At 31.3% G+C, this 24,798-nt stretch overlaps 1 protein-coding gene across 2 annotated transcripts in view; it reads right to left on the bottom strand.

Annotated features, from left to right (window-relative positions):
* The window catches only part of LOC129961838 (protein Wnt-16-like), a 211,982-nt gene that overhangs the window by 27,915 nt on the left and 159,269 nt on the right, over positions 1–24,798 (bottom strand). For both annotated transcript variants that reach the window (XM_056075419.1, XM_056075420.1), the window contains exon 3: positions 7,652–7,929. In XM_056075419.1, the coding sequence (XP_055931394.1) occupies positions 7,652–7,929 (278 nt within the window). The remainder of the gene's footprint in view (positions 1–7,651; positions 7,930–24,798) is intronic.

Genomic DNA, 24,798 nt, shown 5'->3' with positions numbered 1-24,798 from the left:
ATTAGGGCAATCGCTAACAAAACAAAATCTCGTCACCATCTCACATCTATGATGCATGTTTTCTCATAGATTGTAGCAGCAGCAACTTTTTCGAAACTACAATCCCACTAAATGACATCCTATAAGTCTGAAGCTGAGTGATACATTATGTGGAAAAAGTGTAAGACTTAATCTAAAGTTAATGCTATTTTATGTCCATGTTTTAGCCGTTTCTATTTTTTGTACATTTATATTACTCGATTTCTAATGCAATAAATTATTTAGGACAAGTTATTTTATATTTTAAGGTTATTTTTTCTTTTCAAAAGAGAAAATATTGTGATCGTCAAAAAATTCTTCTTCGAAATATTGATTCGCGTCTCAAATTATAGTTAAAAATAAGAAAAATTTGCATGATTGAAATTTGGTATGAGATTTTTAAATCAAAATTACTATTTGCTGTTACTTATTACTTTCTCGTATGCGTAGTATTGAGAAAGTATTATAATCGTCAAAAAAAATTCGAATTTGAGATTTTGACTAATTTTCATGTTTTTAGACCTCTCTGAGTTAGAAAAAAACATTTTTGGAAAATATCCGTCTGTCTGTGAAAAAGACAACTCAAAAACGCTTTGCACTAGACGGCTGAAATTTGGTATCCGGTCTTCACACCAAATTTGTTAATTTCTATCAAATTTTGAGCAAAATTTGTGCAGAGGAAATCTGTCTGTTCGATTGTTAACTCAACTACAAATAAAATAACTCTTTAAAGGGCCATTTTTTTCCAGTCGTATTATATTAAAATATTTTTAGGCTTGAAATTAGAATAAGAAAAGGGATTCATTTAGCTTATAAGATAAATTTAATTTGATTAATCAATTAATTTGGTTAATTAATAATTCAGTAACAAATCAAGACACATCATTTTGTGTGAGATAAAGAACTGAAGCATCTAAGTTTCTGTCTTTCTAAAAAATGTGTCAGAACTTATGCCAACCTACATAATTTCATACAAATATTGATAAATTTGATGGGAAGCATACTTCTCACGGCCCTAGAAAGGGTTAACTCGGTTACTACAAAACATAGAATATTCCGTACACATATTTAACATCTATAACATAGACACCTATCAAATTTTGAGCCAAATACAACAAGAGGTTGATCGTCAGTCGGTCTGTACTTTCAGATACAATAATAAATAAATAATAAATGCCTTAATTCAAAAATGCAATGGCTTAAATATATCAAAATTGGTATCTGATTTTGTGATCACAAGAGTAATTTTGTGTCAACTATCTGTTTAAATCGTTTGGGAAAAATGCGATTAAAACTTAAATTCGATTTCCCGATATTTTTAATCAAATCCCAAGGATTAATCCCCAAATAATTCGCCAAGAACAGATAGATTTAGTTATAACGATAAATTCAAGCCAAAGGATAATATTTGCTAACTATTGTACGCTAATGTCATCCATAGCTATAACGATAAATTCAAGCCAAAGGATAATATTTGCTAACTATTGTACGCTAATGTCATCCATAGTTATAACGATAAATTCAAGCCAAAGGATAATATTTGCTAACTATTGTACGCTAATGTCATCCATAGTTATAACGATAAATTCAAGCCAAAGGATAATATTTGCTAACTATGGTACGCTAATGTCATCCAAGGCGGTCTACAGGATGACACCTTTATTAGAGAGTATGCGAGAATGTTTTCGGGAGACCACTCCTGCTGTTTGGGATGAAAATACATTAGCAAAAAGGCTATATGTCTGATTTTGAATTAATTAAGTGAAATTTAATATACTAAAGCAAATTTATAGATTTCGATGAATTTTTGGGACAAAATTCATCTACTTATGAATATGATATCCCAAAACGCTATGACCTAGAAGACTGAAATTTGGAATATGATTTTATTACATAAATTATAGATATATACCAAAGTGTGGAACAAATCCGCGAACGTTTATCGGTCTATCTATTCTTATGTAAATAAACATAACGATTCAAAAACTCAAAAAAACTAGATAAATAACATTTTAGCATACAGTATTGACACTATCATCATAATAATAATACATCGGCATCAAATATTGGAATTCTTTACATAAATGGAAGATGTCCGAAATGCACATTCAACCTTTTTTTATTAAATTTATGAGACTATATCGTGAAAACATGAGAGGGTAGAGCTCTATAACTGGTTGGAACACAAATGATTGCCTCTTCAAACGCGAATCAAATGAATCTCTCGAAAGGACCGCTAGTTGAATCGTGAAGCAAAGCAGCACCGGCCGGTGGCCAGAACAGGGCGGATCAAGAAACCAGTGCGGAACCTCAGGTAATGATGATGAATCGATGATCGGAAAGGGGGGGGGGCGAGATGGCTCGTCATTCCTCTCCCGAGGTGACGATCCTCACACCGACACGGTTGTATCCCAACCCCAGCAAACAGGATGTTCTCGCCACTTGTTGGGAGTTTGGCGGGCTTGCTGATTTGTTGTTAGTTTGATTATTAGCTTTTACAGTAAACTTGAGGCGTATTTAAGGGATGATTAATTTCATCTAATCAGATGTTTATTTATGTAATAGTAGTAGAAATGATATCGTGGCATTTGGCATTTTTGGTAATATTAAAATTTTTAAATAATAATCATAAAAAAAACAAAGTTTTTTTTTTATATTAGTGTATAAAAAAGAGGAATACATATTTTTTATAGGTGCAAAAAACGCAATAAGTGCAGGCAGAAATGTGGACATTGGAATAGTAATCACAATTATAACGTTGCCTAAGTTTTATTTATTGTATGTTTAGAAAAAGTTTTCTTCAGTTTTTTTGTTTGTGTGTGTTTGTGGTTTAATATCCTCCAATCTTTTTCAACGTGTCGCGATTTTACAATTTTCATTTTGTCCTCCAGATTTCTTAATTTAAAAAAAATTATTTTCCCATTTTAACATACTTATAAAAGTAATTTTAAAGAGTTTTATAATTAGTATTTTCTAGTTTTTAATCTTTATTTCTTATAATAATAATTGCATCTTAACAAATGTCCGAGAAACAAACTAAGCCTTATCTGAAAATCGAAAGAAGACAGGCTGGTACTACAATACTGTACGCAAACCGCATACCAAATTGACCAACTTTCAGAAAGTTTGCATAAATATCTCAACACCATAAAAAATTTCAACATGAAAAAATTATCTCTCTTAATACTCAAGGCTTCTAAGAAAATATATTTCTAATTTATATGCAATTTATATATGCGATGCTTTAATAAAATAGACTGTATTCTTGGTCCTATTCTAAAAACAATTTTTCTTTTAATTCTTATATTCTTTTTTTCTCACTTTAATTGCTTTTGGCAATGAAAACAAAATTGTAAAAGCGTGGGATTCGGAGAGTAATACGAAAAATAAAGAGTACTTTTTATCCCTTTTATTATATGTTTTTACTTTCAATAAATATATAAAAATTTCTTTATTATGATTACATTGCAATAAATTTCTTGGTAATATTTTTTTTATATAAAAACTGTTGCTATCTACTTTTTACAATATTAATTAAATAGCTTTTTATATATTTTTTTATTTTTATTATTTTCTACATTTTAATTTTTAATTTCATAATTCATGATTACAAATATTAGAGAATCTAAAAATCGATATTTCTCAAATAATTTTCTAGATGTGGCTACTTCTGCTCAAGGAATTTTTAGTTAAATTAATATTGTAAGTAATAATCAAGAGATCAAAAATTATTAAAATATTTCATTGTGAGCTATAACCAATAATGGTGTTTAATTTAAAAACACCGTTAAACCAGAAAGTAAAAAATAATAATATTAATAAGTAATTAAATTAAATCCTTACAAAATTGAAACTGGCGAAGTTAAGTAAAAGCCTTAAAAATAAAATTTTTTTACAAAAATGGCCTTATATTAAACTAAATGGAATGCAGTTTTAAAGTAAAAATATATTCAATTTATATTAAAAGTGGTAGCGTTATATCCAAACCCTGAAAGGAAAAACTAAAAGAATGCTTTTTCTAAAATAATTGAAAAGGATAGAATTTCAGTTTCACATTTCACATTTCATCGAATTTAAAAGAAATTTAAGAAATAAGACTTTCAACGGTAATATAATTTCCAGCTCGAAATTGATGAAATGCTATAACACAGAAAATGTAACATAAAAATTTCTTTTGTCTGCAGAATGTAATTGAAAGTGTACAGTTCCAGAATAAAGGAAAATTCAATAAAATAATTCACGAAACATATAAATGGGAATATTCTTTCACTAAAAGGATAATTTTCTATTTTTTATAATATCAAGTTATTATTTAATCAAAAATGATCAAAAACAAGAAAATCACAAGTGTTTTTTACCCGGCATCTATGCGTATACGTATAACATCAATACATCTTCGTAGTTCATACAGAGCGCTTTGAGCTTAGCTTCGATGTTTAGCGATCAGAGTTACTTAGTTTAGTTATATTAACGTCCCGTTTTAGGAGTTTAGTTTATTTTGTGTCAAACCTCATAATATTGAACCGTGGCTAGATGACGAGGACGACAACTGAGCTGGAACCCCTTTCCCAAATTTCCGCACCACACCAGTTACCAGCAGGAGCTCATTTGGCTCCAATGGATTTAACGTGCACCAGCCCCGCTTATAGACGGCTCTTCGGTGGAATCGGGTCACGAACCTGGAACCATCTGACTGAGACTTTATGACCGGGCCATCGCGGCCCTTCGCGATTAGACTTGTATTTCCTTTAATACGATATTTGATACAAAGGAAATATACGTATATTTCCTTTGATACGATATTTGATTAATACGATATTTGATATTTGATAATATTGCAGAGAAGATAAAGAACCGATCATTCTAACTTAATGTTTTTCGCAGTCATCCGTGAAAAGTAAATCAACATTTATAAGGATTTTATTCAATATTTAAGACAGCTCTACATTTTTGTGATTAAACCATGTTTATATATCTAGCTAATCGCGTTTTTTTAGATAAAAAATAGAGAACTAATCGATGGAAAAACTTCCTGCAGACAGATTTTTTTCAACATTTAACAAAAAAAAAAAAAAAAAAAAAAAACCTATAGATTAAAATCGCAAAACAAATTAATTTGTGTTGGAGTTAGAGAAATTTCAGATACGTACAATTCCTAAAATATATTCTCCAGATCCAGGAAGGTCTAAAGCGTGTAGTTTCATCAAAAGTTCGGGATTAAATTTTTCAACGTTCTTTCTCTCACTTTGTGTAGAAGACAATAAATAAAAAAAATTAATGTGACAATAAAATGTCGGGGAAAGAATATATATGCACTTATCGACAGGAGTCATGAACTATGTCTACCTTTGATAGTTCTTAATATTAGAACTATCAAAGATCGACATAGATATAGACAAGAAATCGACCAACCATTTTCACTAGTCCGGTAGTTTTAGTGTTAAATGAAATAGAAAAAAAAAAAAAAAAAAAAAGTGAAACACTAGGCAATATCAATCTGATGATATTATTTGGTATCGCCTCAGTTATAGACTTTCAGTATTTAGTTTAGCTTCGTTTTAGAAATCTTAACGAACCATTTAGTAACATGAGCCCTTTTTATGGTCTTCATTTTATGTCCTAAAACTTTCAGAAGGCCTTTTATACGCTATATAATACCATAATTCACAATGAATTTGCATTACATGCAATTTGATAATTTAATTAAAGCATATAAATCTCAATTAGTTTTTAGATTAATTTCAACTTTAATTAATAAATTAAAAACACAGAAATGAACTACAGACTTTGGACTGATAATTTCTTGTACTTTTATCATTATCTTATAGAGTCATCCTACTTTCTTTGTTTCAATGAACGTTTTATAGATGCACAGATTGAATTTCAACCTTTTTGTATTTTGCATCGACATTAACTCCTTTCGAAATTTTTTAATGTTTGCATTTCCCACTTTCAATCTAATAGCTTAACAACTAAGGAAGACGGAAGGCAGTCGCTAGAAAAACGTCAAATGTGACACTGCGCCAAAATCTCTTATATTCAAAGACAGAAAAATGAGTCAAAGTGAAAACATCTATTGACCTACGTTATCTTTAAAATGCGCCATAAATAAATCCATTTGATGAAAAATACAATTCTAAGCGAATAACAGTAAACAAGCACGGTGATTATCAATAACAACATTCAACGAACCTGATCTCAGGTTGTTAAAAATTAAACATCATCTAAAATATTTTGACCTACTCGCCACCTGTTTGGCCTTAACTTGACCTACTCATTGCATATTTGTTCATTTGAACAAATGCAATAAGCGTTTGCCAGAAGGACTTCGCACATCAGACTGTCAAAACAACTTTCAGTCTGCAAGTCCTGGATAAACAATTTAGAGACAGATAGGTGTATTGTCAACAAATTGCCGCAGGAATATCTGTAGCTGGAGCTAATTTCTTATTCTCAAGTAATGAATAATATGAATTTTAAAGAGATAATCCCTTGCGCATCAATTGGGTCACGCATAGTGACAATTAATCATTAATTAATAAGCTTAGGCTGACAATCAAACGCAATGCCTTGAATATTTATTGAGAATCTACCTGATGCAACTGTTAAATAACAATTATAAAAAAATGTAAGACAAATCTTCTACTTTGATAGGTCATATTCATGGCCTTAATCCTACAGATGATTCGTTCAGTAACCTATTGTGTGTAGACGCGTACAATTGTGACGTTGCTTTTATTCGAGACGATTCTAAGCAAAATCATCTTATACCACGAAAATTAAGCCAAAGGAAGGAAATCTGTTTATTTGTATATCTGAATGCAAGTGAACACGATAACTATAGAAATGCTAGATGAATGAAATTTATACATAGTTTTAGAACTCGGATAACTCAGACTTAAATAAATGAACCTTAAAATGTAATTTTGTTAAAAAAAAAAAATTAGAGTACTATGTCAAATTTTAGTTTTAACCAGTTGAAAAAAGGCAGTTCTTTAAGTTTTTTTCTGAAGTGTTTTCTCAGTTTTACTATGGAGCGCAGAATACTTAAGCCGCGTTCCGACGCTCCGTGACCTTATAGATTTAGTCATAAATCTGCCAACTGACCCATTGTATGACCATCCTCGCCAGTGGACGTCGGAGTTTCCCACAAAATGTCGGTAAACTCAACAGACATCAAAGAACCCCGGAAAACCACTAGAGAGGGGAAAGTGTGATCATCTCCAGACGCGCATACGTCGTTGGAACGGGGCTTTAGTGTGATTGAAAAAAAAAAAATCTTTGTCCGTGGTCCGTATACAACACTGCTTAAAAGTCCCTAATTTTTAAGAGGAGAAAGATAGCATTTTTGTTAAGCGGTGGTCCCACGACCGGAGAAATCTTCAAACGGACACGCGTTCCCCTTTCGACCCCTCTTGCGGTTTTCTGGGGTGCTTTGATGTTTGTCCAGTTTACCGACAATTTGTCGCAAGAGGGGCTCAAGGGGGGAACGCGTGGCCCGCTGTCGTCTGGACCGGTCGTGGGACCGTGCAACAACGTTTTTGAAGACTTCGTCCTCTTGCAGGTAAAACATTTCATTGGGGTCTGAAATTATATATCACTAGTGGGAGGGACGGAAAGTGAAGAAACTTACCAGCCTGCCGACATTGTTGTTGTGAAGGTTCATGAGGGTGCGGAGACTCCTTTTCCGCTCTGCTCGCTCCGGGGCGTCCACAAATTGCCTGGCGAACATCATGCCATATCGGACATTGTCCGAGCATCCGCCCCACTTCCAGCCTTCGGCCGTGCTTTGGCCCTGTCGGGAGGCGTCGCATGAGCAGTCCGTCAGGTTTCCCGCGCTGCATGCTTGAGTCACGGCATGAGTTGCGCCCGCACTCGTGATGGCGTATATGAATGCCGTCTCGCGGCTGCCTGTAAAAGAAAATTCCAGTCAGAAGATAGATTCAAAATGCTCATGTATTTTCGAGAAACTATGGAGAATAGCTATGCTCGTGGCGCATGCATCAACAGTTGAATCCGTCACAATCGTTACTGACAGTTGAAGTAACAGATTAAGCATACACAAAGCCAGATTAAGCCCTCTCAGGGCGTCTCTTTTTTTTTTCTCCCAGTTTTCTAAAGCAGATATTTATATTTTATTAACTATAATTTAATCTCTATGTCAATAATTTTGAGGTAGGTGATTGATTTCAAGAGCCGATTTTTGGTGAATGTATTGAAAATATTTGAACGTAAATTTTTAAATTAATTTTTGAACGTTTCCCTTTATAAAATCGTTTGAATTTTGCTTCCGCGTTCCTTCTTTGGGAGGTTATATTCACTTTACAATTAGCATAATATACCTTTTATATTATTTAACTGCTATTTTCTCAAATTCCAAATTTTTATAAAATCTTAAAAGAAAAACAATAAAATGTAATGTATTATTTTTCATTCAAACTTGCATAACAATTTTTCATTATACCTTTTATATTATAATGTATTTCCTGAACTACAGAATAAACAATATCTTTGTTTGAAAATAATTTTAGAATTGTTCTAATGCTACATAATGCAAAAAAAAAAGAACATTTCATATCATTTATTAATAGACTTCTAGAATTAAAAAAAAAAAAATGTACTTATTTCTTAGTTTACAAATTACATGAAAATTGTTTTAAATTATTTGCAAAATTTTCAATAAATCATTTGGTAATCTTTGATAAAATTTTAAATTCGAAGATTTTTTTTTTCTTTTTTTCAAAAGAAAAAAAAATCGAAGCACTTTTGGATTTTAATCTGTATATTTTTTTGTGAACGTTATTTTTATTTAAGTTTCTATATATTTGCTTTCATTTCATTTTATGCAAAAATTTAAAAAGATCATTATTTTCTGACATTTATAAAAATTTTATGCTCAAATACTCAATACTTTAAATAGTAAATTTGACAAACCAAAATAACAATATTTTAAATTACTAATCACTTTTGAAGTAGATGATTTCAGTATATGAATGTTTCACTATATTTTCATATAAAAAATTCAAAAATAAAACTAATTTTATACAGAACAGATAAATAATAAAAGAAATTTTAATAACCAATATATATATATATATATAATAGAATAATATAAAACAGCGTGATATAATACTTAAAAAGGTAAACAAGTGGGAATGTTGTAAGAATATTGTTCCAAATTTTAAACGAAATCTGATTTCAGTTCGAAAAAAATTTCAGTGTATACCCTTTGAAAATCAATGAAAGTACAAAATTAAATGGCTTCGAAAAAACAAAATAATTCTATGCTTTGCCCCACTCCTCCCTCGAAAGTTTCAGGATCTCCCAAGCAGTTAGTTGTCTCATCCGACCTCAGAAACACATAAACATTTGACGTGACCAAATTTCTATTAATATAAAAATGAATCCTCGGGGCAGAATACGATTGACCCCTTCTGGCACATTTTGGAACCACAGAGAGACGGTTTTTAACGATCGCCAAATGTCATCACTTGCACCAGTGTTGCGTTTAGAGAATCCTAGAGAGAAACATGATCTGGATACAAATGAATAAAGAATTTAAATTGCTTATACGGATAAAATCAATTAATTATAAAGGATGAAATGTATAATTTTAAACATGAAGTAGTTGTATTTGATTTTCAAAAATTTATTTATTTATTCACGAACAAGGAATAATCCGAACTGCAGAAAGTTAGGGTGAAGGGTAAAAAAAAAAAATCAGAAAATGATTGAATGGCGTGGTGAGGGTAAAATTTGATTTTTACTCCCTGTAATTAACTATTATAAATTAAATAAGAATAACATCTATTATAGGGTAGCTATTAGTTTTTTGACTCCTTAATCAATAGGATTAAAAATTGGTACAAACGTAGTTTAATTAACATTCTCTAAGTCTGGACATCTCTATCCTCCTCAGTCTCTAAGGAACTAGCTGAGAATGAATTGTTTCAAAGACTCGAAAACGGGTTGAAAAAGCTATGGCAAAAACACAGCATAGTTGAAAGAACAATATGTAATAATTAAAAAAGAGAGAGGAATTAAAGCACCCATCCATTTTTCATGATAACCTTATATTATTGATTACAATCCTGATAAAGTTTAATATTGCGAATTAGCATTATTCGACAACTGGTTTAAAAACGTTAAGAAAAAGAACACATAAATTCCTTTTTTTTTTCTTTTAAAGGAAAGATGAATTTCTGTGCATAAGTTTGAAAATCCCAAAAGGCCATACATCAGTTTTTAAAATGTAGTTAGTACTTGTCTCTAAGATAGAAAGAAACTAACAGTTATTTTTTTTTTCATAAAACATGATGCATTTTAATTTATTTATTTCAAATTTCATACACACGTATAAATTTCCTTTTATTGTAATCATATGAGATAATACATTGCAACTATCAGAATATCTGTGAAATCAAAGTCACTTAAACAGAAAATAAAAATGTAAAAACGTAGAAAAATATAATGATTTCACTCCTTTATTCCTCGCGACAATAATATCGGTTGGTGAACTACAGATGAAATCGAAAAAAATAGCGGAAACCGAAGAAGCTATAATAAAAGAATAAATGAGATGAAATTGTAAAAATTTTTCGCAAATGACGTTGTTAGAATATAAATTATATATAAAAATAATTTTCATGATTCTCGATTTCCCCATTTGGCTTCTAGAAATGGGTTTGGCTTTCTGTAAAAAGTAAAACTTCTCCCACGGTTCAAAGTTTCTGCCGCGGCACAGTAAAGATATTCGAACTCATCAGAAAATTAATTAATTAAATATCAATGAAAAATTAATTTTGATCGTTTTTCTTTTACATGAGAAAAAAACATTTGAATAATTACCTCAAAAAAATTGAAAAACAAAATGGAATTAGAATAAAGGATGCAGGATATTTAGTTCAAACTCTTAAAATGCTTCGAGAAAAAATACTTTTCCTCAAAAGTCACTAAATTTCTTCAGAGTTACAAAACAAAGATAATTAGTTGATCTCTTTGATGATATACAGATTCTCCCTCCACTTTATAATCACTAGAAACGATACTTTGGATAAATATATGTGAAAAAATCATTCAAAACTGTGAAAAATATGAAATAAAATTTTTCTCCAAATTTAAAGATTTAGGTTTCTAAGTCCTAGTCACCATTATGACTACCGGTGTGTAAAATTTTATGGCTGTCATTGCGATAGAATTTCTGAACACACGCAAGCACGAGTGCAAACAATACCTTTGAGAAATACAGATATTATCAAGTACATTGTGTTGAACCTATTTTCATTTATTTATGAGAAGTAGTATATCTTAAAAAAGCCATTTGCACTGGACTATAACGTTTGCTTTTAGATTTTTCCAACTACACGGAGTTCAACACATTGTAAAATTTTGATTTTAAGTAAATTAAAATGAAACTAAATTCACTGCAGTTAGTAAACATATACTCGCATATGGTCTTTTAATTTATTTTATTCAGAATCAAATATAAAAAATAAATAAATCCCTTTTATTTACAACTCAACTTTTGTCAGTTTCGTCCAAAATATACTAGATAGATCAAATAAGAAGCTTCTGGATCAGTAATATTGATTTTCTTGAAAAAATATAATTATTCTAATTGAAATTCTTTGACCTGCTTGTGCAAAAAAATGCTTCAAGTTAGAAACAAATGCAGAAAAATCTTTAATGCATTTTTTTAATAATCAAAACCCAAAGAAATATGAAAAACGATGCATATATCAGATCAATGGTTTGTTGAATTAATCAATAAGCGACTTGTAGTCAAAATGACAATCACACAACGACATTCCTATCTCAAAATTCTACATCATAATTTGAATAAATTTGATTTTATCTCAAAATAATAAATCAAACATATTCACTCTCAAAACACGTTTTTTTTTAAAGATTTAAAAGAATTAACTTACTATTACTCTATATCTATATCTAAAATTATTATTATTAAATTATTATTAATTTATTAAAATTATTATTAAGACAGACTATAGTTAAAAATTTCATGCAGCTATGAAAAATTAAACATCTTGGTTGTAGAGAGGATTGAAAGTGAAGGGGAAAAAAAAAAAAAAAAAAAAGAAGAAGAAATTCTGCTTATGTAAGACACATTTGCAGTGGTTGCACGTGTCTTGCCAGGCGATTTCATCAAAATACACAAGTCGAGCAATCGTTCATCATTTTACATTCTATGACAATGAAAATAAGCAATAGCTTCATCAATAAAGATAGCGACTGTTTTGCAAAAAAACGTTTGAAAAATAAATAAAAATGGAAGCTCATTACGAATTGACCCTCCACCCCCCGACACACACTACCCATCTATTTTGTTTCCCATTGCAGACGACTTTGGTTGAGGGAGCTGTCCTCACCCTTGTCACATTGACATAAATTTCGAACTTATCATCTGTAAGATCGAACCCATGTCATCGCACACGTCGTCACGTTTTGCCAAGGGAAGGGAACGGGGGCACTGTCAAAAATTGAAGAATTCTCCGATGTTCTTAAGCTATTTTTCACATAAAATGTAGATATAAAGAGATGGAATTATGCTTTTAACACTATGATGGCGCGTCGGCTTTCCAAAAGATAGTAAATAAACGCATAAAGTTTTAAAAAAATATCTCTAATAATGAAATAAAACAGATTTCAATTTCTATCGTTAAAATAATTTATTTTTTCACAACACAAAGCTAAATTTTAAAAAAATATATATATATTTTTCTAAAAGTCTTACAAGAGATCAAAAAATAGTTTCCTAAGTTTTATTATTATTGTTATTATTATTATTTTCTCCTTCTCAAAGTTGAGATATTTTAAATTGAAATTGAGATTTGGCTAAATAAAAATAAAAATTCGGAAGAAAAATTAAAATCAAATCTTCTTAAATTATGCGCAATGAATTCATCTATTAAATTCTTGAACAAAAAAATAATATTATATAATCTGTAATATAATCAACTGTATAATAAAACAAGCAGCAATTAATCTTCACTGAAGCGTTTGAAGATTTAAAATATCTACTTAATTTCTATATGCTTATCGATGTCTAATTGTTTATCGACCTATTATATTTTCTTATATCTAAGCCCATTTCGACAGCTGAAAAAAATTTGTATATATAGAGTGAAATGAATAACATGAAGGGGGAAATTAAGATTCCCTTCACTCAGTGAACACTCTTGAGTTTCTAAACACTAAATAGAAACGCTCATTTTATTATTATTTTTTTTATTTTATTTTGATAAAGTAGTTTAAATGTAACCGACAGTAAACATAAATTTGAAATAAAAAGAAAAAAACTAAAAACATTACATAATTTGTCAATGCACTTTTCTGTTTTTTAATAAAATATGTATATACATAGTTAAAAAAAATTGAAATTTTTTAAAAGTGAAAGTGAAAACTTATTTTAAAAAGAAAGAACTATTGGGGCTCACAATAAAAAGAGAAAAACGGCAAAAAGCTTGGGGGGGGGGAAATCCGAAAGAAAATAAAACACCTAAAATTATTATTTAAAAAAAAAAAACGTTTGAGAAAAATTATGCTAAGAATAATCCATTTTGCTGAGTATTGAATTAGATTTTACATAATTTGGAAGATGGGGCGAAAAGGAAAAATGTTCCAAGAATCTGATCCTGATATTCATACCGTTCCACACAATTATCCTAATCAAAAAATCAAAATGGAATGCATAACAAAAGATGTTATAAAGTAATTAAACGTAAAGCAATTTTTATAAAAAGAACTTCTAAACCTTCTATCTAAATTAACGTAAAATTTTTAAACATTCCTTTTTGTTAAAATTCAAAGAAGTTCATTACTTGCCGAGAAAACTGTATTGAAATATGGGCCTATAAATAAGTATAAGCTAAAGAAAGTGCCAACATAATTTACCTGAATTTATAGGGTTATATATTAAGTTACAGTGAGAACCAGGCAATTACCAATTTCCCCTCAATTCAACAGTGGAAATCAAGTCAAGCATAAAAGACTCCACGATTCCTATTCATTCCTAGCCGTCTTCTTGAAAAACTTATACAACCAAATTCCACCACGAGTCCGCCCCCTCCCCCCGTAGTTGATGGGAGGCCATCGGAGATTATCCGAAACGGTAGCCCCCCCCAGGTAATTTATGGTCGGCCTCAGTGGTTCTGGCATTGTCGGTGGTCCTCGCTAACATCTAAATTAGAAGCCCGACGATAACCAGAAAAAGAGACTTCCACGCCATCGACCCCGGTGGGCTCTTGGATTGGAGTTCAATCCCAATAATGGTAGAAAACCTTCAATGACCTCTGGTCACTGCTACCTTTTAACAAGGGTCAGGTACAATACGGAGGAAGGACAATCTTTGGTAGTGGCGCACCTCGTTGGATTTGTATTGTAGTTGAGCCCATTGTTGCATGCACAGTCAGTGGTTGTAAGAGCTCCTGACCGTTTTGTGTGCCAGCTAAGAAGTGCTAATAGACTCTAGACACGCTTGTGCGCTAGACATCAAATACAATGAAAATCTGTGGCCACCGCCAGCGGTTGTAAAGGTTCCCTCTTTTTAACCAAGGGGTAAACAAGAAAAGAGGTACCCATATACAAAGATGAATCGCCAAACTAGTATTTTTGGAGATTCAATAAGATGATAAACACACTAAAAATGCATCAGTACTTCACGTATTTAAAGTGTTTAAGGAATTTTGAATGGCATGTGATACTTTTCGTTTATAGCAAAAAATATTTTTCATTTCTTTCCTCTCTTTAAATAGTTCCCCAGAGATTTAACTCAATCGCGTAAATCTATGACGCTGTGAAGCTGAGTTAGTGCAAATTGGTACACAAGAAGCGAGATGTTGTTTACGAAATTTCCCAAGACAATTGCTACAAGTAAATTGCTGGAAACTTAGTTTAAATCTCGACAAAGTGTTAATGTTACAATAAAGCACTTCGTACTCAGACAGCTAGTATAGAATTATAGAATTATATTTATAGAATTTATTTTGCAACAGAATTTATTAGCTGTTAAATATTTAATTATGTAAACGTTGATAAGGAATGAAATAATTCGAGAATCAAATAAAGCTATTTACTCCATTATCTCTTAATATTCCGTATGACAGGTAAGTCAACCATCTAACTCTCCGACCCGCCGCGAAGGCACACGGATTTAAACCATAAAACTGAATGACCGGACCGCTGCAACAGCAACATTGGCGGGAACTGTGGTTGAGTCCTAAGGGCCGTCACCGGCCACGGTGCAACCCTCCCCGAAGGAAGTATGTCCCGTCATCGATGGAAGGAGTCAGATCTCCCACCTATTAGTGTACCCTCTAGGGTGGCGAGATCCAACCACCATGCCGGAAGCATCTCATTTTCATTTCGAGGTGTCCCCCTCGGGGGTCTCCACATGACAGGTAAAATAGCTAACTCCTATATGAAATATTCATTGCACTTGTATGTAAACATCCGTTTCAAAATCAATTAGAGAAACAATAAAAAAAAGGACAAACTAATATAAATAACCTTTTTATTGTAAGAGTTGGAATCAGAAAATGAAGAACTTAAGATTTTTCTGGATTGAGGGGGAAAAAAAGGGAGTGGGTGGAATGAAATGAGAATTTTTGTCTATTCTTTCTTTCCAATTCCTGCGATAATCAAAGAAGATTAGACGTATGAATTGTTTTAAATAGTAGGATCAATGCAAATTGAATTGAGCATAAATGGAATATCGAATAATGGTATCTGCCGCAATAATTTATTTATAAACATGCATCTTATATCATCTTTGATACTTTCTCGGTTTCTTTAAAATACTTCCTTTACTTGCAGTGCACATCTTAATTTTTTTTTCTTTCTACATACTGGTTACTAAAGATGCTACACCACTAACCTTTTCTGCCCCTGGAAACTAATCTGCTTTTCCTAGAATCACCCTATAGAGAATTTTATTGAACAGTTGCTTCATGAGAAATATACAGGTTTTTTTTTTTTTTTTTTTTTTTTTTGTATAATGACGTAACAGATAGCTTAGAAACAAAAGGCCAGCTAAAAGCAGCTACATAACTTTTTTTTTCTATTACTAGAAAAAAGGAAGAATTTAAGCCTCATACTTGTTCCTTCCCCAAAATTCCCATTTCAAAAGGAAATGTAAAGAATTAATCTCGCCGTAATCTAAAGTCTTTTTGATTTTCTCTTATACGAAATTATACAAAGAGAAAGTATTAAAACCGTAAAGATTCAACCTCAGAATACTGAGAATCTCCACGTTTCAAACCTCCCGAGTTCAGAAAATTTTGTTATTAAATCGATATTTTTGTTATTAATATTTTGTTATTAAATAGGTTTCAGAATGCAATGATTCAAAATTGCTTCGAGCTATAGGGATGAAATTAGGCTTGTGATCCCTACATCAAATTCATACATTTCTATTAAATTTTGAATCCATTCACAAACAACCTGTTTTCCTGGCACTCTGATTTTGAATAGATACGATAATTACAAAACCTAAAGAGCTAGATAGGTAAAATCTGATGCGCAGTTTTAGTATCTAAAAAGTGTAGGAACATATAAAATTTTGATTCAAAATCGTCAAGACATTATCTGTTTGCCGGTCTGTTTTTCGCATGTCTTAAAACGCGATAACTTAAAAATGTAATCATTTAAATTAATAAAATTTGATATGTGATCTTGAAGTTAAAATTCCTGTTCTGTATACAATTTTGGTTTAAATCTGTCTGTAAAAAGGCTTCAGAAATATATACTTGGTTTCCTTCTTTATAGTCTGAGACAAAAAAACGCTCATTTATGGGATATTGAAAATAAAAATCTGAACACTCGTAGCATTTTCGGTTTCGTCTAAGGTCATTGCAATCAGTTACGTACTTTACTATACTACGAAACACAACACTTTCATTTGTGGAAATGAGCGAAAATAAAAATTCATTCGTGCTTCAAGGTGTATAATTTTATTCTGGGTTTAGTTATATTAAAATCCTGTTTATAAAGCAACAATAGGGCTGTTTTGGGGCGAAACTCGTAATTTTGAACCACGGTCAGAGAAGGAGGACGACACTAGAGCTGTCAACTTCCACACCTCACCACAATAGCGGGAAGACGTTTGACCCCAAAGGATTTAACGTGCACCAGACCCGTTTACACAACGGTTCTTCGATGGACTCGAACCTGAATCCCTCCGGTTCCGAAGCCGAAACCTTAAAACCACGCCACCGAGGTCCAATTTTATGCGGAGAGTGGAAGGAATAGTATACTTTATTAGCAAAAACACGAGAAAGTTTCGGAGAGACTATTGCTGCAGTTTCCTTTCTAAAAGACGGAATGATTAAATTCAACGTCACAAAAAGTATAAAATATATTAAAGAAATTCAATTTTTTTACCGAAGTATGTGGTGATTCTTTTGGTAGCGTCAATGACGACCACCGGAGTGTTTACAATTCGAGTGGGCGGTCTTTTCTTTTTTATTTCTTTCTCTCGTTTTTTTTCCCATGAGAGGGAGAGCAGAGGAGGGGGGGGGGGCGGTGTCTTTGGGGTCGATCCGTGGGTGGGAGACAGCTTTTTCGAGATTTGAGACTTCAGGTGAGCTCAAACCGCGTTTTCCATTCATTAGAGCTAAGAATTACCTGATTTGCTGGCAGGCCGCTGGTAGTTAGCTGGAGGGGGAGAATGTTTATGGCTTCCTTTCTTGCTTCTCCTCGAGGGGGTTGGCCTTCTGGGGGCACCTATTGCAGGTAACATAGACTAGATGAAGCTTTTCCTTACTTTCCCCCAAGAAAAATATATTTAGGAAATACGATGCTCAATTCTAAGACGGAATGAAAAATCTTACCTCCCTTCCCACCCCTTTTTCAAATATCATGAAGAAAAAGTGTAAATCCAAGCGACGATTCTGTAATTATTACTCTCAAGGCTAAATTATTAAAAAGGCAATGTAGATAGCTGCCTAAGGGCTTCACAATTATAAAGCGATTCGAACTTATTTATTATTAATAATAATTATCATTATTTTTATTGTCCGGTTTATTTGAATTTCACCAAAAGTCGATTCGAACTTTTACAAATTAATGTTAAATTTCTTTTAAATTTCAGAAAATGGTTCTTAGGATTTGCCCTTTATATTCTGAAGTTCGCTTGCAGGTCATTGAATATTTTTTTTTCAAGTTGGCTTATAGATTTATAAAGTAACAACCTCGGCGAATTTTGTATTAACTAAAAATGCATAAAAATTAAAAAAAAAAAAATCTACTTTCTTTTGCAGTTGTGTGGCTTACTAAAAAGTCCATTACCTTGGCAAACTTTGTATTAATGTATTTAGATTGCGTTGAAAAATGCTTACCATCTTCGTTCCACTTTTGATTAAAATTACTTTTAAATTTAAGCTTTCTTTAAAGTAATCCCATTATTTTTCTTTTTGATTTCAGTAATTATAATAGTTATTTAAAAACTTTTTTATGGAGATAAATTAAAATAAAAAAAATCCGGTTTCAGAAATTCGAAAGAGGGAAGGAGAATCGATAGACATTGCCTATAGGCCTCTACGGATTTAATCCAGTTCGGATTAATCTACTATTAATTTTCAAGGATTAACAAAGTTAAATATCATGGATAATAAAAATAATTTTTCATTTTAATTTCGGTTTCAAAACTTGTAATCACAAAAAATCACTTCGAGAAATCAGCAAATGAAATATCTTATGTCTTAAATATTTATTATATTTTATTTAACATCATAAATGAAATATTTTATAATATGTTATTATCTTATCTTATTTTTCACTTATAACTTAAGGAGTTAGTTTTCTTTTTTAATCAATTAATACAAAATAAGTGAAGATTAAAAGAACAATATTCGTGAAATTTTAAATAATTTTAATGTGATGGGTTACTTATTTTTTTGATAAAACAAAATTTTAATTAACTATTCTAATTATTATTAAAAACAACTCATTTCAAATGATACATTTGAATTAAGAAAATGATAATCATGAAACTGATAAAAATAAATATTTAATTAATGCGAACTTTTAACAAAATAAGAAATATAAATAAAACAGAAAAATAGTTTTTATTTTTATTCGAAACGTAAAAAGAATAGTCTGATTATTATCTTGTTTTTTAAAGATAAAGCTATATTTTATTATATTTAACTCCTTCCCACGAAGAGACTTTTCTTTTAGGAAACATATAATATTTTACGAATGTAACTTTCAAACCATTTTATTTAATTTGACATTCTCATACTTACAAAGATACAGTTCTGTCTTTATAACTATGAAAAGGATATTGGACAACTTCAAAAACCAGTGCAGAGGACATAGATTTTGATGACAATATGATGTTTTAATATTTTCAGACTTAATAATCAATACCCCAGCAACACGATGAATTTAATTAAAATTTAATTTCACACAAGTGGCGCCACCTGATTGCAATTTTAGGAGCAAAAAGCGATTTCTATTTCATAATGTTTATAATGAAGTAGTACAAAGTAAAATGAATATCGAAAAGATAGAAATAAAGAAATTCATTTTCAGTGCACTTATAAAATTTTATTTTTTAAAGCTATTTTCAGTTCATTTTTCTGAATTACTCGGATTTGGCCATCAACGGAAGATTGTTAGAACTTAATTTCATTTAAATGTCTTTTACAAAATTTGATATTCTTGATTTCCTAACAAAGTATTTTTAAATATCAAATCGTGATATTAAAGCAGTGTTATTTAATAGCAGTATTCCTGTTCAGTTTATCATGTGCTTGGATCCTTATAATTGAGTTTTGTTCCACAAGAGAATGAGTTCATAGAGTCTTCAGAAACTTGTGTTTATAAGTAATATGTTTCAAAATGCACATTATCCTTTGTGGAAATGTAATTTCACTTTGTGATTTCTCATGCAAACTATGTAGATGACTAATAGAATCTTTTTTTTTTTCTTAGCTCTCAATAACGGAAGATAATAACAAGCTTAAATATTTGATGAAACAAGGAAAGATTTAAACTTCATTTAATGGCAGTTGATGCGAAAAAAAATGGAAAAATTGTCGCAAATAACGAAAAAAGGCACAGCAATTAAATTATTATTTAATTTTTAAAAAATGGAGTCAAAATTAGTTGGTTCAAAAATATTTTCCAGACTTATAACGAAAAACACCAAAATCTCTTAATTTAATTTTTTTAAAAATTCGTTAAACGGTGCACATTCCAAACTTCCTATATATATATACAGTAGACTCCCGATTATCCGCGGGCGGGTTATCCGCGGTGCGGATTATCCGCGCCGGCCGCACAAAGTTTTTTTTTTTTTTTGACTGATTTTTTCAAAAATGTCCAGTTGTACAGTTATGCTTTTGTAATTACATAATACATTACAGTATTAAAACAGTACATATGTATTCATTTTTCTGTGTATCCTTGACGCCTCTCGTAAGTACAAAGCACTTTTCAGTTTTCGTTAACAAAATGCATTTTAGGTTAGTTTTGAGTGATATACTAAAATATTAAGCGTTAGTTAAACACTTCCTGCTGTTTATTTTACGTTTTATTGTACATAAAACGATTTTTCAAAGTTGGAATGACTGTTTTCTTTTTTGCTGTACCCGTTTTTAGCTTTTTTCGGATTATCCGCGATTTTTGTTATCCGCGGCGGCCGCGCCACCCAATTCCGCGGATAATCGGGAGTGCACTGTATATATATATATATATATATATATATATATATATATATATATATATATATATTGCCGCGGATAACAAATATATATATATATATATATATATATATATATATATATATTGTTAGTTTGATATTCTACTGTTCTGTATAACACCACTACACACACACACACAAAAAAAAAAAATTATATTCCAATACTAATAAAGGAATATACTAATAATTCCTTTATTAGTAATAGAAGTAATACGCTATCATAGCATTCATTTGATTATTTATACTATCTCATTTTTAACACGCTTAACAAATTCCATTTTTTAATGAAATTCTATTCTCTCTTCTAACACGCATTCTATTTTCAAAATTTACAAAATATCATGAAGAATTATGCGCATAACCTTTGCGATAGCTCAAAAATCTATTTCCTCTAACGTAACTGTATCCGAACAGAGGCTTTTAGGCAAACGTGGAAAAAAAAATAGTGTCTTTTAAAAAAAAGTATCATCCGACCGATGGTAGAGAGGGTGGATTTTGCATGGGCGGTAGGATGAAAGGGACATCCGATACCCCGTCGAATATAGAAGGGGAGGAGGGGGTCTTCCACCTGCCACTTTTCTCTCCGAAAGCGCTCTACCCAAGCGACATCTGCAGGGATGATTTTTTAATCTTTTGCTTTCCCACTCCGATTCGAATCCAATTAAAGGAGGATCACGCGATTTACAGACCTGGGGTGGAGTAGATTCACAGATTTTCGACAAAACGTCATCAAACAACTTTCATCCCACATTTTTAACTGTGCTTATATTTTGAGTTAATACTCTGAGAACAAAAGCAAAAGTTTATAAGTCACAATCTTTCAAGCAATTGTCTTAAAAAATTGTAAATTATTAAAAGTATTGATTATAAAAATTCCAAAAGACAATTTAATCTTGCATCATAATTTGTATCGTGTTCTTATAGGTATATAGTATTTTTTTACAGACATAATTAACTACTGTACAAAATAAAGAGTAACATAACAAATAATTTAAATAATATGAATGAATTTTATTAAGTAATTTAAGTGCATTCAAAGCATTGCAATTCAGATTAGACTATGCTGATGCCAAAATAAGAATTAAATTAATAAAAAAATTAAGAAATTTCAATTTATGATCAGAGGGGAAAAAAATCAAGAAAACATAATTAAATAAAACTAGTAAATGGTCTGTAACAGATAGAATGCGAAACACAAGAAAATTCGTCCTCAATGTCCCTCGACTTTAGGAAATACCGAGCGTATATTTACAAGTGTAGCTCTTCGACTAAGCTGTTGAAAACATTTAAAAGGAATACAGAATCAATTCAGATTCAAATGATTAATGCACAGCTAATCTACAGCATCAATTTTTATCTTAGAATCCACTGCACATTTTAAGGGGGAAAAAGCATTACGTTCCGTGGAAGATGCACAGTTGAATCGCTTTGAAATAACATCTTAACACATTGAGTACAGGTCACGAGATTTCTCGTTTTAGCTGGTCGTTATAGCCGGGTCACGAGATATCTCGTTTTCATGTTATTTCGGCTAAATCTATGCTTAACCAACCAGAGGCAAATATTTAGCACATTAAGGACCTGTAAGACATACGCCTGGAACAGCACATTTTTGGGCAAACTTGTACGTTCTAAAATCATAACTTCATTATTTATGAAGCAAGATCGGATGTTATAAAGCAGACGGGACGAGAAAATTCGTGAGCGGTCCGTTACAGATGGGACCCGGAACACAAGAAAATTCTTGAGAGGTCCTTAATGTCTTAAAACAAGATATTGCCGCAAATTGTGTCGAATACCATTGGCACAAGAGAATATGCTTTACCAAACATCACATTCTAAAGCATTATTCAAGTCTGTGAAATAAATAAAAATTAAAATGTAAAAAATCTTGTATAATAAATACATGTATAAAATATATAGTAATATTTAAGAATACTTTATGTAAATATAATATCAAATGCAAATTAAAAATGTGCATATATGCATCCTATTGCTTGCCAAGCATGCGTTTAGAGGGTTTAAAAATGTGACGGGTCCTGGGAGCGCGCAGAGCGCCGTACGCAATGTGTTAATGTAAGAATCAGCAAATGTAAAATGGGCAATGGATGCTAAATAAATCTATTTGAATACAAATTTAAATCGACAAGGCTTATTTACTTTCTATTCATACCCTGACATACATACATACACACACAAAGCAATTCCATCTGTGCATGAAAAATAGTTTTTCAATTCCAAATTATACAAATATAAAGAAAATAAACGAAGCTTTTCATAGCAATAAACGAGAACACATATGTATTTTATTTAATAGTTTTATGCAATTCGATGAATAAAATGGCCTTTTGATTTGTTTACATTCATTATATCAATAAAATTGAACAATTTATTAGATCTCAAAATTTATGTACTCTATAACACTCGAGATCGGAATTTATAGTTTAAGACACAAAGATTTATATAAAAACTACGAAAATCTTTCTTTTTTAATATTTCACGACCAGAAAAAACCAACACATTAAATTTTTTCTTTCACTCCTACGATCAAGTAATAAAATGCTTGGCTCTAAGATTTCATGAAATTTGATTCTTTGATTTCATCGCATTTAATTCAATACTTCTGTTCTGTCCCGGAGCATTTGTTTCCGCTCTTTGGAAAGAAACAAAACCAGCTTTATTTTCTTTTAACCTTTTCTAGTGCCGTGGGAAGTATGCTTCCCACCAAATTGATCAATCTTTGTATGAATTTATGTAGGTTGGCATAAGTTCTGACACATTTTTTTAGTAAGTCAGAAACTTAGATGCTTCAGATCTTTATCAGACAAAATGATGTGTCTTGATTTGTTACTTAATTATTGATTCACCAAATTAATTAATGAATCAAATTAAATTTATCTAATAAGCTAAATGAATCTCTTTTCTTATTCTAATTCCAAGTCTAAAAATATTTTAACATAATATGACTAGAAAAAAATGGCTCTTTAAAGGATTAAAATAGAGTAATAAAAATTGCATGAAGAAAGACAAAAAGTGCTATCGTTATCGGACAGTCTCCCGAGATATTGATGTTTCAGAGCTCCTATAGTTCAAAATATTTTTATATTATGTTTGTCAATTTCAGAATATGATAACGTAAAAACGATTTTAATTAGACAGATGAAATTAAAAGTACTTCTGCATTTCCATCCAATTTGTAGATTTATATTAAATTTGGAACGAAATCCAATGAGAGGAACTATGTTGGTTCCAGTAAGTGCAAGCGAACTAGACACCTAAAAATCAACGGAAGTAGTCTCCTTAAAACTTTCTCGCGTATTCTCTATCAAAGATGTCATCAGCCTCCCCAGTCCGCATAAAATTGCAGACCTTGGACAAGGTCGCTACTACTACGAGCATTCAGGTTTTTATTTTCGGAGCAGCAGTTGAAAGGTGTATGCTTCGTATTATAATAAAGAAAACATTAATCGCAAGGCACTGATAAGTCATATATCAGACCCGCCTTGAGGGACACGGAAAAATGACTGAATGACCGGACCGCTGCAACAGCAACACTGGAGGCAACTGTGGTTGATCCCTTAACTGTGATTGAGTCCATCACCGACCACGGTACAACCCTCCCCGAAGGAGGTACGTCCCGTCATCGATAGGAGGAGCCAGATTCTCCACCTATTTGTGTACCCTATAGGTGGCGAGATCCAACCACCATGCCGGAAGCATCTCTTCCTCATTTCAAGGTGCTCCCTCCGGGGGTTCAAGGCACTTATAAACAATAATTACAATATATTGATATTTAACGTGAATATATAATTTTTACTAATCCTAGTGGCACTTTTTAGTGATTTACTACTGGTACAAGGTTAATACACAACTTCCAGAAAATTGAATACGTATTTAGAACCGACTGAACTTATGATTGGATACAGAGTTACAATTCTGGCCATAAAATCACAAGATTATTCGGACCTCTTCTAAATGAATTTCGTCTAAAATTTGATAGAAATCCGCAAATTTGATAAGTCTTATACTTTATACTTTGATAAGTAGATAGACTTTAT

This window comes from Argiope bruennichi, chromosome 2 (assembly GCF_947563725.1).
Source record: "Argiope bruennichi chromosome 2, qqArgBrue1.1, whole genome shotgun sequence".
NCBI classification, from domain to species: Eukaryota; Metazoa; Arthropoda; class Arachnida; order Araneae; family Araneidae; genus Argiope; species Argiope bruennichi.
Note: the sequence above shows the minus strand (reverse complement) of the source record. Positions and strands in the feature narration are given on the sequence as shown.